Source organism: Halichoeres trimaculatus, unplaced genomic scaffold (assembly GCF_033239565.1).
Source record: "Halichoeres trimaculatus isolate MK-OKI-2021-1 unplaced genomic scaffold, fHalTri1.1 fHalTri1_scaffold_5, whole genome shotgun sequence".
NCBI lineage: Eukaryota > Metazoa > Chordata > Actinopteri > Labriformes > Labridae > Halichoeres > Halichoeres trimaculatus.
This window is the reverse complement of record NW_027437183.1, coordinates 16,186,007-16,202,937: the sequence shown is the minus strand read 5'-3', so window position 1 is coordinate 16,202,937 and position 16,931 is coordinate 16,186,007. Positions and strand designations below refer to the sequence as shown.

The following is a 16,931-nucleotide window of genomic DNA, read 5'->3' as shown; positions in this document are numbered from 1 at the left end:
AAAAAACGATGGTAAATAAATCTTCTTTAGACTTCAAGTGTCCTTTTGGCCTGAAGGAGGTAAAAGACCAATCAGATCAACACACAGGCATTGAAACTACAGCTTAACCAACATCAAGAACCTCTTTTTGATAAAATGCTGATTTTTAAAAAAGCTTCTCCTCTCCTCTTTCTCAGGGGTCAGTCTGCCTCCATCGCTGAGCTGAACATGCTCCAAAGAGCTCACAGCCTGGAAACATACGGAGTCGACCCTCATCCGTGCAAGGTAACATCATCTGATACAGATAACGCACATGTTGTCGCTCTGTGAGACTCTGTGCTGCTGATGAATCACTCTGATCAAAGTCATGCAGATCTCTCTCCTCATGTTAGCACAATTTGTTCTCCATGCCTCAGTTATTCACATGAGATCTTCATCTCAAAGCATTCATGGTTGCTGTTTGTATGACATGGGCTGTATTTGTGTGCATTTGATTTTTTTTATAGCCAATTATAAATTAGCATGCGCTTTTTAATTGCACAAATATGGAGAAAGACTTTCTCTAATAAAGTTTAGGCCATGTAAAGACTTACTTTCCCACCCATTTTAAAAACCCGACAGGTCACCAAAAGACGAGTAATGAAGGATGTATGAGGAAGGATATGAGTAAAGAGTGGCCTACTTTCATTGTCTCTGGAAACATGATCTTAACAAAAAGAAATGTGCTCTTGCAGTGAATTCAATACCCTCATTGATCATTCAGATGGAGCTTCCAGGAAGCCAAAGTCTGTCGGTTTTCACTGCATAGGTCCTGCAATATCTGTGGTTAGACTAACCTTTTGTCACATTTATGTTCTTGATATGATTTTTTTCTTTCAATACTGTGATAGATGGAGATGGATAAATCAGATTAGAAATAACTGTTAAAGAGCTGCTGTGTTTCATACTGCAAAATATGGACTCCCGTCCCATAAACAGTCAAGTCAGCCTCACAGATTAACAAGATAATTCTGTCTGCTGGAGAGGATCCCCTTTATCTGCTCTGCTCGTGTCAGTGGGTTTGTTCCTCATTTGGTTTTCTGAAACTGAAAAGCATCAAGCGCACACAAATCTCTGAAGATTGAGTATCAAAAGTAGAAGGGAAATTAATATGGGGAACACAGAGCGAGAGTCACTGTGAAAAAGATAAAGAATGGAGCTCCATCAGAAGCAGCAGAAGCAGTGACGTGGGAGAGTGACAGCAACATATTGTTTTTATACGCTCCAGCTGATAAAGGTTTTATTGTATCTCACTCCACCTGACTGAGTCCACCTACTCAGTATTCTCTCGGCCTGTTCTTGATGCAACAAATTGGACAAACAGTCAGGTGATTGAGTGTAGGCGTCATTACCATAGAGATTATTGACAGCCCACTTGTCTCCCTGCTGTTAAACCAATCGTATCCCATGATGCCACATGCTGCCTCTCACACTACATGTGTGTGGATGCTTGCGTGTGTATGTGTGTGTGTGTGTGTGTGTGTGTATGTGTGTGTGTGTGTGTGTGTGTGTGTGTGTGTGTGTGTGTGTGTGTGTGTGTGTGTGTGTGTGTGTGTGTTTGCAGGATTTTACAGGTTCCACAGCCTTCCTTGGGTTCACAGCCACAGGTTTTGTGGTTTTCCAGGGAAACAAGAGGATCCACCTCCTCAAATGGTAAAAACAGTTTCTGTCAAATGTCATCAAAAAGTGTCAGAGATAAAAAAAAAAAAAAAAAATCCCTTCAGGAGCAATTTGTCCATAGGGGGCGTCAAAATCAACAGAAACTTGAAATTTTCCACATGAGCTTTAAGAACAAATAGGTGGCAAAAAAACAATGTATGCAGCTCCTTTCATTTAAAAATAGAATAAATGTGTAGCCAGGGAAATCAAATACAAGAAACCCTAAGTTGAGCACAACTGCTGTACATAAAGGGTTAAATTTCACCACTGTTATCAAACAAAATTGAAAATTTGTTCTTTGCAGAACTGTACGTTGAGTTCAGAATAAAGTTCCTGGGTCATCTTCACTTTCCTACAACACTTTGTCCTAACCCTGTAATTTTTGCAGGAATGATGTGAGCAAGCTGAAATTTGAGGGGAAAACCTTTTACGTCATTGGGATCCAGAAAGAGGTGAGTGCAGCATCCTCCTGCATGAACCGTCTCCCCCAAACGGTGAAAATGAAGGCTGAAATTTGCTGTGTAGTTTCCTCCATGGGGTAATGAATCATGATGTATGCAGCATGCTGGTGATCTTAACCTCTAATGTTTGTGGAGTTTTGCTGTTTTTGGAGAAACAAAGGATCATGACTTTGAAGCAGATGCACAATAGGACTCTGCCTCTATTCTCTGTCCCCTTCCTCTCTTCATGTGTAATGGTTACATCAGATGAATGTGCTATACAGTTTGTCTATGTAATCCTGTCCACCATCAGACACACTGTATATATGTATGTGTGTGTCACTGTTTCAGATCTCCTTAACAGGCAGGATTCACTGTAACAGGATGGTGGGTGTGTTACGACTAACCGCCTCGCTCACGTTAAGTGTCCTCTGTGGCCCAAATATGGGACTCCTTCAATAGACCTACACCAAAACATGTTCAACATGTTCAACATGTATGACTTATATGTTTGATAATGACATATAAAGGCAAAGAGAAGCTTTGAATGTAGGTTTCTTGCATTTGGGACACAGGTTTCATTTGTACGCTCATGTTTGTTGCTGAGTCTGGAGCTTTGGTAGATTCTGAGCAGCATTTATTGTGCTAAGCCTCATCTTTGCAAACCAATTTCAGTTTATGTTTAGTTTTGTTTATCTTGACCTGGTTGTGTTTCTCAGAGCTGTCTTATTTCTATATTTAACAATGAACCTACATAAAAAGTACTCTCTTTAGCTGAAGCCAGGTTGCTCTTTAATCTACCAATCAGCCAATCAATCACATAACTCCTGTCTTCATTCCAGAGGCTTAAAGCAGCTTTCTCATCTCTGCTTAACCTGTCAGTCTGTGTCTGCCTGTCTGTCTGTATGTCTGTTTGTCTGGCAACTCATGAGTGGCTGAAGATGCAGTTTGATCTTTTTGTTTCTGTCTCTTCTCTCTGTGTGTAAACATAGTCATCAATGGTGAGTAAAATCAAGAAACAACAGAAGCACAATAATTAAGTTGTACTGAAATCCTTAAATTGATGCCTCTGTCCACAGTCCTGCCCTCACCTCACTTTAAACCGGGGGTCTTTTACTCATCTTTACTGTGTTTATTTGGTCGTTCAGTGTTGTGGCGTTGTTTTGATTTCTTTCTATTTTTCTTTGTTTTCTAATTTTGTCAAAAAGTTGATTGTGTGTCAGTTTTCTTAATTTAATAACCTCATGAGCAAATTTTGCTTCACAAAAAGATCAATTAATATTTGACAGTGATAAATATAATAAATACAAATAAAGGTCCATAATATGGAAATTGGGGGGCTGATACCAATCGCTCCATATGGGCCCCTACCAATGAGACAGTCAACATTTATTTTACCATCTTGTTTGCCAATAACAATTTATTACATTAATACACAATTTTTCATACCTATGATACATATGATACATAATCTATACTTTGTTCATGTTATTAACGTCATATGAGGTTTTATTTCATCAGTATGGTTGTGTCCTTATGTCTGTTGTGTTTTGTGTTTGTATACATTTCTATCATTTACGTGAATATTTTTCACTGTCATTTTCACTGTATTTTATTAGAATTTGAGTTATATATTGATGTTCGTTCTGAGTCTCCCCCTGTGTGACAGGTCACTGCATGACTTCACTGTTTGCCCTCACTAATGTTGTTAAACCTGGAGCACATCAACTTAACCGTCCCACTTTGAACTGATAGCTATTTAAAAGGCTTTTTATTGAAGCTCAAGCTAAAAATGTCAACTACAGTTTAATTAATCTGATGATCAATTTAAATACTTTTCTATATTTAACAAAGAGATAGCGGTGGAGAACTAGCCAGAGAGTTGGTATGTAGATTGAGGTATTCACAAAAAAGCTGTGAGTTATTTCTGTAGCCTCTGCTGTTCTTACTCGTAAAGCCTGTGTAATCAGAATGAATGAATGATAAAATGTCACGTCATGCTCTCAGAGCACCTCTGCATGTCAGCCAAAGTGGGACCAGAGACAGTTTTGTAAGTAATACTTATACATGCAGTTCTGGATTTTCCACACACACACATGACCACAAACACAATGTGTGTAAGTCACCACCAAAGTAACTGATGTGTGGCACTGAGGGGGCTGAGCAATACCGCTGACTTTAAGGGATGCAAACAGCATCAACGCAACACTCAAACCTATTTTATTTCTAGCTCATGATCCAGTGCTCTTATCCTCTTTTTCTTATTTATATAATTAAATATGACATACGGCGGTGCCTGGCCATGGTTGTTAGCATTTTACAGTACATCTCTCTCATGATATTGATCTCAGTCTTTCCTCTCCCTCTCTACCCTTGTTGTAAAGCCTCATCGATCTGGTATCTTGTATTACCAGACACACAGGAGTGAAAACCAGACATTTACAGGAACATTTCCCCCTTCCTCCTTGTCCATTATATCTCATGTTCTGCAGGCTACAGGCTCTTTTACTGCAGAACACTGTGGCCAAATCACTATCTGTCCAACATCTTGCTAAGCTTACCACTTTGGGTCTGTGGGTCAGCGTTTTGCACAGCTCCCTCTCCTCGTGTTCAGCACTTCTCTTGTCCTTATTCACACACATTTTTTTTCCTTTTCGTGTCTATTTTAGAGATCTCATTTCTCATCCCTTTGTCTCTTTGCTGTTTTGTCCTTCTCTGCAGAAGAAACTGGTGTTGACATTTCACACCTCAACCCCTGCAGCGTGTAAGCACTTATGGAAGTGTGGGGTGGAGAACCAGGCCTTTTACAAGTACGTCTACAGAGAGCAACCAACACACACTGACGTTTTCAGGACATGTATTGAGCTCTCAGCTCTTAGCTGAGGCTGTGCAGCATCTTTACACCCTGAAATATCCCTTTATCAATAGACAGATAGAAGTTTTTCAACTTTAACTGCAAAATATGTGTATAACTAGATATGACATGGGAGTAACACACTCTATGAATATTTAACCAAGATGACTTTGATGTTGTTGATTGCAGCTACATTCATGTCAAAATGTCAAAATGAAGTCTTTTTAACATTTCTGTACATCCCAGTCATCAGAACTTGAAACCCTTTGTTAGAAATTCACTTCCACTTTGATTTTTGCACATTATCTCTCCTTCACCTTATTTTCCTGCCTCTCCTCTGTCCTCACTGTGGAGCAGCTGATTGCCTAGAGGCCATCGCTCTATTGACTGACTATTGACACTGCCGGCGTGTCAAGAATGGAAACAAGCTCAGGGTGAAGGCGAAAGTGACAGAGCAGAGACATAATTTTATAGCATGGTCAAGGTGGCGGTGGCCATGGTTCACTCTGTCGTGAGCAGACAGAGTGAATGAGCTCTTTGGCTCAGTCAAGGCTCGGTGGGGATGTGAACAGAGCAATTTGTTGTGCATGATAGATGATAAAGTTGTCCAACTTACAATGCGTCTCTGTCTAAATAAGACTCTTTATCGTCTGTTTTCTCCAACAAGCATCTAAGAACTATCTGCATGTGTATTTTATGGCACTTGATGCTTCCAAAGTGGAGAATTAACAAATTGGGCTTGACTTTTGAGTCATTTAGCTATCGTCTGAGGATTAAGCCTCTGGGAACATCAGCCAAACAGAGCTTCTGGTGTAGCCAGCAATTAGATAAAAGACTTCCTTCTAACCCTGCACTGTCCGTGCCTTGCCTTTTTTATACTCTAACTTTCAGCTTAGGCAGCAGTAATGTAGTTGAAGTTGAGGGACATGCTCAAGAGCTGTTGATACATACAGATGTCTGTTCAAAGAGTCATTTAATCTCAATCACTGTTTAACAACTGATATTTTTGGTAAGATTGGATTATGGTGGATGAATTACATCCACTTGACTCTCCATTCTGTTTTTTTTTTGTTTTTGTTTTTTTACATGCAATCAATCCTTGCAGAAATGTGAGGAGAAAACTACTTGTAACACCAATGAAAACCTGAACTTGTGAAAACTCAAAATTCTGTTGTACTTCATTAATCTTTAAGTCAAATATGGAGCAAAAATAATCCAAATTAGTCAGTCATTGCCTCTTAAATCTAATAATTAATTGTTTTCTCTCAGAAAGATGGACAAAAGGAGGTATTTGATAATGTCACATAAATAAGATTAATCAATGGTTCATAGATCAGTTTAGGATCAGGTAAAGAAAGATGTAAGCTCTCCATGATCAATCACTTTCTAGTGATTACAGGGTGGGCCAGAAAGATTTACCCATCGTTTTTACCACACTATCCAAAAATGCTTGCAGACAAACATTACAAACATTGAACACAGTTTCTATACTTTATTCTCTATATCGCAATATGGCCACCCTTTGCCTTTATCATAGCCTGGAGACGACCTGGCATGAGCGCCTCACTGTCTCTGCATCAAGTTTTGACCATGACTTCATCAGAGCTGTCTTCAAAGCAGTGACACTGCTGTGAGATACTCTTGAGACCTCCCTCTCCAGGATAGACCAGATCACATAGTCCATTGGATCGATGTCTGGACTTGACGGAGGCCACATGTTCCTGTCCCAGAAGCCAGGAAAGTGCTGCTTGCACCAGGCCTGTGTGACGTTGGATGTGTGAGCTGGTGCACCATCTTGTGTGGAGACATACTGGTTTCCGAACGTATTGGTACACCAAGGCAACACTTTTTCTTCAAGCATTTGAAGGAACACCTGGCTGTTCACTTTCACAGCCTCCTGAATGAAACCAAAGGAGACTTTGAGCCATCAGATGAAACAGCAGCCCACACCATGACTCCAGCTGGCTTCAGAAGACCAAAATGAGTTCTGCAGCCGGGTAGGTGCTGTGCACTATGTGCATAAAGCTTGTCATTCTGGGAATCGACCACTGCCTGAACGGTGAAGATCTTCTCATCAGACCAAACCAGGACTTTGTCTGCAGCACCTTGGATCTCCTGTCAATCCGTTTTTCTTAGAAGCGGCTGAAATCAGTCGTCTGTGTTGCGTTTTTAGTGCTTTCAGTCTGAGATCCTGTTTGACGATTCTTCTCAGTGAAGTTCTTGAGATGTTCACTTTCTTTGCTGTTGCCCTCATGCTCCTGCGAGGATTCCTTTAGATTCTCTTCCTCACCATCTCAACAACCCATTTTTTGGTCCGATCTGAACTTTTTCTTCCAGGGATTGGCTTGCTGGTGGTATTGCCAGTCTCCTTGTATCGTTTCATGACATTGTAGACAGTCTTACGACAAACATTCACCTTTTTCATGATTTGCATCGTTGTCAGTCCAGCCTCCTTCAAGGCCACAATCTGGTCGCGCTTACCCTTCGATGCCATACTCGACAATCGTTAGGAAAAAATAAATGAACTCGGGTACATCAAAAAAGCTATGCCTTTTAAGAGAAACTATCCAAAATTTTAAATTTCTAGGACAAAAGCTGAGTAAACAAAATGGAGATATGCAATGGGTAAATCTTTCTGGCCCACCCTGTTTTATTGTTTGACTGTGAACACAAAGATTCTGGGGAAACTCAATAGACTTTTAATCCACTGGAGGGAATGACATGAGTTATGGGAGGTCTAAAAAGTGTGCAGAGTGAGGAGGTGCAGAGTGGGATGGAAAGGACTGCTGGCAGTAAACAGCTGGTGAGGCTTAATGTGGGGGAGACAAGGTTTGACAGGATGAGGAGGCAGTGGTTTTCTTCACAGTGTCATTCCTCCTCCACACTGTCAGTCACTCTGAAGGTCCACCTCTCACTCTTTGATGCAGACCATTGGTTCATGCTCTTTGAAACACATTTTAGTTCAATTTGTGACTTTCTATTGCTTTATTTAGTCTCTGTTTCATTTTCTGCATCATTGAATCAGTTATCTTCACAAATATCAACCCTTGTTGCTCAACGTATCTGTCCAGTAGCTTATAAAAGGGAGAAATAGCCATGCAAGCTTTCTGATAGCCCATGTCTGTATAATCCTTGACTCCTTAATGACAGCGGCTCATATTTCCCTGAGAGGCAGACGAGGGAGGAGGGGATGTCATCTCAGATGTCAGACAAGCATCAGAGCAGCTTAATCAAATCAAAGTGAATCGAGTTTGTAAATGGCAGCCAAGCAGAGCTCTGAGAACATACGGCCTCTCTCTGTCACACACACACACACAAACCAGTGCAGAGGCATGTGTGTGTGTTTACCCTGACACCATCCTCTGTGCGCTGCATGATAAATGACCCTGAACCAAACACAAAGGTTTGACCTACAGATTTAAAACACACATTGAAACATCCTCTTTTTGTTTACTGGCTAATCTGTGCAGTGCCAATCACTCATCACCTCAAAGAAAACTAAAATGTGCTTTAGGAAGGGTTAACATCACACCCACAGACAGAAAGTCATGAGACTGAGCGGCTTTGTCTTTGCTCTTTACATTCTTCGTAATCATGACATTTTTTTGTCTCTATTTCCTTTCCTCTGACAGGTGTGCGAAGTCGAGTCAGATAAAGACAGTTTCCAGCAGCAACATCTTCTTCAAAGGCAGCCGGTTCAGATACAGGTGAGATGGCATACAAGTTTTCACAGGAGCGGGCAGACATTTTGGAACAGTGACAGAAGGAGATGAGTAGACTGAGTTCAAGGAAAGCAGTGACAGAAAAAAGTTGAAGCAAATGAAAGAAAGACACAAGAAATGAGCAAGTGACATCCTGGGAGATTCAAAAGTAAGGAGTCAGTTTCAAACACTGGAAAAATTTGATGCAAGTTTACTCACAGTTCACCAGCAGGTCAGTTTTAATTAATCTAGAGATAGCAATGATTAAAATAGTCATTTGCATCAATGCATAACCAAACTCCCTAACGGCAACTCCGGGATTTAAGAGACTTTTACTCCAAGTTACAATTTTTGGACGCCACATGTGGAAGTGTTTGTTGGTATTCAATCAGCACACTGCACATTCAAACACATGTTCTTGTCTGACTGCATCCTGACCTGCACCCAGCTCTGTTTCTGTGATTTACTGACCCTTTATTATTAAAGGAAAGCCTCTACATAAATCTGTTTTGAAGCCATGTATTCCCAGATCCTCGTCTCAGAAAAAGCTCTTTACCAGGCTCACACTTCAGTCGACTCTATTTCATCTGCTCACCAAAGCTGTGTGGCTTAAGAGCTCAGCGATGAGTAACAGCACACAGCCACAGAGTGTGTTCTGAAATATGAGCATTGGATGTTTGTGCACATGCAAACAGGAGAGAGATTTGTGGCCGTCATATGGAGGCGGTTTTCACAAAGCAGAGTAGATCAGGTCTTTGTCAGACTTGTGTTACACCAGCCGATAATCTTCATCAAACTGTATTTCAACGAACTGAAAGGCATGCACTTTTCAGAGCTCAGAACACATGCGTCGCTCTTGAAGCCTACTCCTACAGATGTTTCATTTCACCCTGTAATTTATGACCCAACCATCAATCTCAGCAACAATAGACTAATGGGTGGGCTGGTAGAGCCTGCTGGCTTGTAACAGAGCGGTCAGAGTCCAGAAGCGGCAACAGCCCGGCAATCAGGCTAATGGAGCTACACACCGTGCTGACAGGAAACAGCTTCCTCAGCTGCACAAAAACAGCTTTTTCTTTTTTTTTAGATTATGAGCAACAACTGACAACACAAAGGAAAAATGTCCCTATACTTCTCCAGTGACAGACGCATGATAACTGGTGTCAAAGTTTGAAAACAATAACAAAAAACAATAATTAAAGGACAATAAGTACTATAGAGGTCAGTCTACATCATCATAAAGATGAGTTTTTTAAACACTGAATTCAACCTGTTAGAAACATCAAAATGTTTTTTCTGTGGACAGCTGTCAAAAACAATACCACTCAATAGAGGCAACTTCTGTCAAGTTTCGACCGTTAAAGCAGGGGTCACAGGGTCACACTTAACACTGATACACCAGCGACGTCTGCGTGTGTAAAATTAAATGTGTATTTCATCCAACCTCAGTTAACCAGGTTTGACTGCAAACAAGCAAAAATAACTGCTGATACTCAAAAAACAGATTTGACTTTGCTTATTTAATGAAAAAGTTGGTTTGGGGCTGAGGTTCTGACCAAACATGGACTCAATATGGACAGTAAATAATAAGTGAACCTATAAATTATGATTAACAGAAACAGATTTTACGACCAAAGTAAAATTATGGAATATTATGAAACGATTTTCGCATCCTGGCATGTCACAGTCTGATAAGTGTCCATGGATAATGCAGTCATGAGCAGCGAGTGAGAGTTGTGTTTCCTTTCTGGGTACACGCTGGTTTCTCTTCTAAAAAACGTCTGTCCACCTGATATCTATCCACTTGCTGATCTCTTCTGTCCACTCACTGCTGTTTCACAAACCTGGGCGCATTTTGCCGTCAAAGTGATGATATTAAGTTAAAAAACATGTTTTTTGGTGGTTAACTCCTCCACGTCGGTTGACAAACCATCATACTCCCCAGTGCTTCTGCATCCAAGTTTTTTTTAAAATTTGTGTAGCTTTACGTCATGGAGCCTTTAAGTCCTGGAGATTGTTTTTATCTTGTGCATAGAAGTTGTTGTTTGGGCTCACAGGAATATCAACTTGTGAAAATCATCTCATGTCAGCAGGAAAAGGGAATATTTTTTATCGTGTTTGCAAAGTAAAATAACTTACTTTTACAGTTGTGTTATGTTGAAGAAGTTGTTGTTTAGTGACAAAATGAGTTTGCACAGGATAAAAATGGGAACATATATGATGCAGCTCTTTTAATAGTTGTACCATTTTGTTCTTATAATAAATGTGTGTTTTCATGTTAAAGTGGAAAGGTAGCAAAGGAGGTGATAGAAGCCAGCTCAAAGATTCAGAGAGAGCCGCCAGAGGTGCGCAGGTAAGGAAAATTATAACTCACCTTCACTCACATTGTTAAAAATGCTGTCTTTTTGATTTTTTATAGGGATGAAATCTTTCTCATGAGTGATGGTATGTTGGAAAATGGAATTGTCCTCGGCTTGTGTAGCTCAGATTGTGAAAGGAAAGGTCGTGAAAAACACCTCTAAGTGTAAATGAGCAGTAGGTTGAGGTGACACAGGGCTGAGTTTAGTTGATGTTTGTGTTTCAGAGCCCAGTTTGGTCAGAGTCGGAGCTTCAACTCTCTGAGCCATAAAAACCTCATCATGAACATGGAGCCGCTGGTACCTGCACTGCCCTCTACCAACGAGTACGAGGAGACAGCCACAGACAACGGTAGGATGTTACTGAAAACACACACAGACAGACACACACACACACACGCACGCACACGCACACACACACACACGCACACACACACACACACACACACACACACACACACACACACACACACACACACACACACACACACACACACACACACACACACACACCCTTCTGTCAGGGACCCCTTAGGGAAGTTACATGAGGTCTCTCTTGTGTGCAAAGCAGCTCATACATAAGCGTCAGACGGAAAGTGTTAATTGAGCAGCTGATGCTCCCATTCCTCCATCAATCTCATCCCCCTGGAGACACTGAACGCAGCACTCTAAAAATACCCTTCCCATGATTCTCTTTGAGTTTGCCACCATGCCTGTGTGTCTTTATGTTCCTTAAACTGTGGCTGTATGTTTTACAAAGGAAAGTACACATTGTGCATGACTGACACAGACTCATCCAACGCTATTACAAGGGACAAATCAACTATCAGTCATCCTTAGTGTTAGCTGTGTGTGTGTGTGTGTGTGTGTGTGTGTGTGTGTGTGTGTGTGTTTGTATAATCATAAAAAACAAATGTATATCCATTGGGGATGGGAGAACAAATTGATATACTATATATCAGGATTTGTGGTTCGACAATATCAAAATCGTGATTCTTTGTAAAAAAAAAAAAAATACATTTTCAAATTTACATTCTTCATGCTGCGGCATTATCATTATCATTTAACTTCTTCACATGGTTTGGTGTTAAAAAAAAGTCAACAAAAATTGCAAAAATCTTAAATATTGACTAGTCGCAATTTACATTGAATCGGCATCCCAAAAATTATGATAGAATCGAATCGTGAGAAGAGCATTTCATCCCAGCCCTAATACCCATGTGTTATCTGTAATAGTTGTAATCTGACAGTAAACACAATTCAACAAATAATGGTCATGTTTTATACATTTTCCATCACGTTTTCTTTCATTTTAAGAATTATTTCCAACCTTTTCTTGCAGTTTAGTATTATTAATTTTTTAAACGGCAATACATACTACCTTATATGTTATTCATCAAAGGTAATCCCTTTGTAAGTAGCAATAATGATGAAAATAAACACTTTAAATGGAAGTTTCAAGATGAAGATAGCCAAATATCGATCATCAAAGTATATCAGAGATGCCATTTGCTGTAAAAACAGTACAGAAACTGACTAATTTCATAATCTTGATCCATTCTAACAACATAGATCTAAGTTCTGGGAAAAAAAATGTTGAAAACTTTAATTTAAACCTGAGTTAACAGTTATCTGTGGATCACTTATCAAAGGAAACGTGGTTCCTCATACTTGGACTTAGGGACTCTACTGGTCAAGCTACCAACTCAACAAAATCAATTTGTGAAGACTGATCTATTTCTCCATGATTATCAGCCTGATACAACGTTCTCTATGTTTACTGAGATCATGTCAAATGTAAAGATGTATGCGGATGTATGCGTATTTATAGCAGTGAAGTGTAAATGAGGGTGATCCATCAGCTGACCTGTTGACACCCTCAGAGCTTGTACTGGATCGTTTTTTGTACCCATGGGAGAGAAGAAGAGAATGGTTAACTTATGTGACTGAGCACAGCAAACACAGCAAAGCAGCAAACACAACAAAGCAGTAGCCGCTATTTAATAACAGCTTCTCCCAACAACACAGTGCAGTATGTTTCCTTTAAGGTATTATCTGAATGTTATTGTTTTCTCTTTAATTTCTTTGTGTAGCCAGCCCTGATAGTCATAGTTTCAGCATATTCTCTGACTAAAAATCAGTTAAATGATCTTTTAAGGCCGCGAGCGAGGCAGAGAGGAGGAGTGCATGAACATTTGTATAAACTCAGTCCAGTCCCACAGCGAAAGCCTCCACTGAGGGGATGTGGAAATCATAAGTGAAACTAAAAACCTAAGGATCACATGTTCACTCTGTAACTGAAATGAGCCCAAGAGTGAAGTCCTCCTCTGTACCTATGACTCATTGCTGAGGTTTTCAGTCTTCTTTTTACATCCATCTTAACATCTCAAACCTCAGAGCTTTAACAGAATTAGCCCCACCCCCCTCTCTGGATATCATTTCTCCCTCTGTCCCTCCTTGCCTCCCTCACCCTCACATCACAACCTGCCCTGTGCTCTGAAGACCTTCACACAAGTACAGTACAATCACGCTGTTGTTCCATCACTTTCTTCATACTGCTGATTTACTTCTCTCTGCAACGCCTCCAACGACAGAATTTATGGTCTTCCTCCTCGCTTTCTCCTCCTCTCCTCCTCTCTCTGTCTCTCTCTCATCTCCTCTCCTCACCCCATTAAGAAGAAAATCAATTCTTCTTGGCTCAGGGTCAAAGAGCTGCAGCATTAAGCATCTCGTCTGTCTCGGTTGGTTAGTTTGGGAGGGGCAGGAGGTGCTCATCAAATCAAAGGCCTCATGCACCACTGACAGGATATAGGCTGAGCGATGACAGCCTGTCTCCTGCTGCAGCTCCTCACTCTCTGTGCTGTAGCTCAACACAAACCAAAACATGTCGGTTGTTAGTTGTTTGTTTTAAACTGTTGAACAAAACAACCAGATCATTTTGGTAATTATTCCAGGATTGGACAAATTGATACTATCTTTTTTTGTTTTCTTATCTTCTCTCTTATTGCAATTCCTGATGAACTCTCTTGGATAAAGTCCTGAATTATGACAGATCACTTAATAAAATTACTATTTCCAACTTATAAGCTAAATAAATTTTGTGTTGACGTTCACTTTTTGAAGCCTGAAGTAAAGCACTTTTGCCTCTGCCATGTTAGTTATATGAAACTCAGACTTAAAACTACTAAATACTCGTGGTCAAATCTTACCCCTCTACAGGTAAAAGTTGCTCAGTTAAAATTTTACTCAAGTTAAAGTATAAAAGTACTCCTTTTTAAAAATTCTTAAGTATTCAAATGTACAAAGTACGTTTCCTAATGTCAGCACATTGCTTTATTGTTTTCTCAGCAGCTACAACTCTGCTTTCAAGAACTTGTTATCCTGTAGAACCATTTGGCTATATGGCAACATAAAATCTGTCTTAATAAAATCTGTCAACCGTATAAAATATCCACCCTGTATTTTTCCATGTCTATGGAAAGTGATGGAAACCCCTAAAAGAGTGGTTCCCTAAAAGATTTCTGAAATCTGAAACATGGAGCTGAGATGTGGCCATGAGTGGGTTGGTTTCTCAGCTTGGGTTTCTCCTGCAATTTCCTAATTTTGTTTGAATGAAGGCGAGAGAGCTTACTACACAAACTGAGGATGACATATCTCTTAATCTCTTAAGCACAGCATGTGGCCAATTGCATTCAAGAAAAAAAAAAACAAAAAAAAAACCACTGACAGCTGGCTACAAAGCAACGCTGAGCCTAAAAGGAATGAGTAACAATCTTCCTAGAAATGTACTGGAGTTGAAAGTACAATATTTGTCTTTAAATTGTAGTGGAGTGAAAGTCATAAATGACCCAAAAATAAGCACTAAAGTAAAGTACAGATACTCAAAAAATGTACTTAAGTAAATATACTCTGTTACTGTCCACCAGTGGTTACAAGTTACAAAGATGTCTCAAAGCACCAGGCTGTGGGTATGCTAAATATAGGCTGGTACTTTACTATGGTACAAACTGAGTTTACAAAGTTCATTTGTTGTCACGTTTCTAATATTAGCGCTATGTACAGGTATTATAAATACATCACCTTGTCACTTTGTATCTGGAAAAAATTGTCTTGAATGGAGAAAAGTAGTGTTAAAAAAGAAGATCTGCTCTCTGTTCATTTGCTTCCAAAACAAGTCTATACATTAGTCACAACACTAGCTGTTAGTGCTCATGGGAAACAGAGTCCTTATACCAGAAAAACATCAGCTTTCCTGGATTATCCTCACAGTGCCTTAAAATTGACCCAGATTTAAATGTAACAAAGCTTCTGATGTTTTTCCATTTGTCTCTCATTAGCCTGTATCACTTTTTATTTGTTCAGCAGAGTGCTTCATCATGAATGCGCGTACAGAAATCCCTCTCTGCATGAGTAATTAGCATCTAATGTGTATGATGACAGGTCATCCAGTTCATCCAAACAGTCGCTGGTAACTGTTAGAAGGCTGCTGCCAGGACCTCAGGATAAAGTGTCCCCGAGATGCTCCAGGATCCCCGTCTAAATTCAGAGCACTAATCTGAGCCCTAAGAAGGGGAACAGGAAGCTGACCCAAGGTCAGTGATGACCTTGTTCTGTTTGCACAGCCTGTTCCCCTCTCATCTCCCAGAATCCCCTCTCTCCCTCACACACACAAACACACAAGCGCACACACCGTTAATGTTTAGGCTGTGGCTGGTGGGTGTTTTATGAGCTTTAGATTTCATATTCGTGTATCACATTAGAGGTGTGATGCACACTTCTGCCATCCGTCATCACAACAAATAAGACCCTGTGAGTCATGTAGCAAGTCGCCTGTTTTCTTCAGGCCAGCTTCTGCAGATTTCAAGTCACATTCATGCTAGAATTTGTCCCGTCACTGCCAAGATGTGCTTGTCACCACTGATAAATCAGTTCAGAGGGATGTCATTGAATAAATGAAGTTTGTTTGTCGGTTAGTGCTGAAAAGAAACAGCTTTCCTGCAGAGTGAAACAGAGATAGACGCATCTGAATGGAGGAGAAGACAGAGATAAAATGTGACTTGCAGACAGGAACAGAAAGTGATCCTCATCCCATCCAGGGTCAGGCCTGCCCCCTCTGTAATCAGAGTTAGATTAGCTGCCCCTCTGCACTCAGGACCACCTGGTTATATTTAGAAACTGTAGCTTTGGGCCTGATCCTCCTCTAATGCCCCTCTACTCTTTGTTAACATCGCTGACATTCACAGGAGGGCCCGCCATGTCTGTATATCAGAGGGAGAGAATGTGTCTGGGGCCTGTCTCTCACCATCTCTCCCTGTGTGTACGTACAGCCGTGTGTGTGTGTGTGTTGGTGTGTGTTTCAAACTTATCACAGCCTCTGAGCTCAGCTGGCTGCCTGGTCAGTCAGGGTGTTGGGGTCTCGCCGCAGACAGCTGGGGTGGACGTTTGTTGCAGGGCTTAGAGATGGAGGTTCTCAAGCATAGAAGCAGCAGCGATGTCGGAGGAGGCCTTATTCAGAGCACTTTGGACTTGGGTGTCGGCGACCAAACCAGCATAGTCAGGTCGGGGGCACTCGGGCTGGACGTGACCCCAGAGAGGCTGCAGGGTGAGGGAATGGAGGAGGGACAGGCTGGGCCCCTTGAAGTTTTCCACCCAGGAGAGGCTCCAGATGAGCGGGCGTCATCAGTGGTAGTGGCCGAGGCCTTGAGGTGCCAGGTTAAGATCACAACACGGCGCAGTCTGCATCTGCGTATAGCCAACCACACAGCCCGGGATGTTTATGTACGGCTGGTGGGACATGGGGGTCGCATCGCTGAGATCAGTGCTGGACTTCAGACAAAGACGCTGGAACAGAGTAAGAGTGAGCAGCAATGATGAATTTGTGTTGATAGTAGTGCAGCTGTTG

At 41.0% G+C, this 16,931-nt stretch overlaps 1 protein-coding gene across 4 annotated transcripts in view; it reads left to right on the top strand.

The window, feature by feature from the left end:
* Window positions 1-16,931, top strand: part of frmd3 (FERM domain containing 3) — a 64,818-nt gene that overhangs the window by 35,134 nt on the left and 12,753 nt on the right. For 2 of the 4 annotated variants that reach the window (XM_074670162.1, XM_074670161.1), the window contains exons 7-14: window positions 177-264; window positions 1,583-1,671; window positions 2,066-2,129; window positions 2,469-2,504; window positions 4,839-4,927; window positions 8,604-8,678; window positions 10,957-11,025; window positions 11,257-11,381. In XM_074670162.1, the coding sequence (XP_074526263.1) occupies window positions 177-264; window positions 1,583-1,671; window positions 2,066-2,129; window positions 2,469-2,504; window positions 4,839-4,927; window positions 8,604-8,678; window positions 10,957-11,025; window positions 11,257-11,381 (635 nt within the window). The remainder of the gene's footprint in view (window positions 1-176; window positions 265-1,582; window positions 1,672-2,065; window positions 2,130-2,468; window positions 2,505-4,838; window positions 4,928-8,603; window positions 8,679-10,956; window positions 11,026-11,256; window positions 11,382-16,931) is intronic. The other 2 variants (XM_074670163.1, XM_074670164.1) reach the window with 1 other exon arrangement.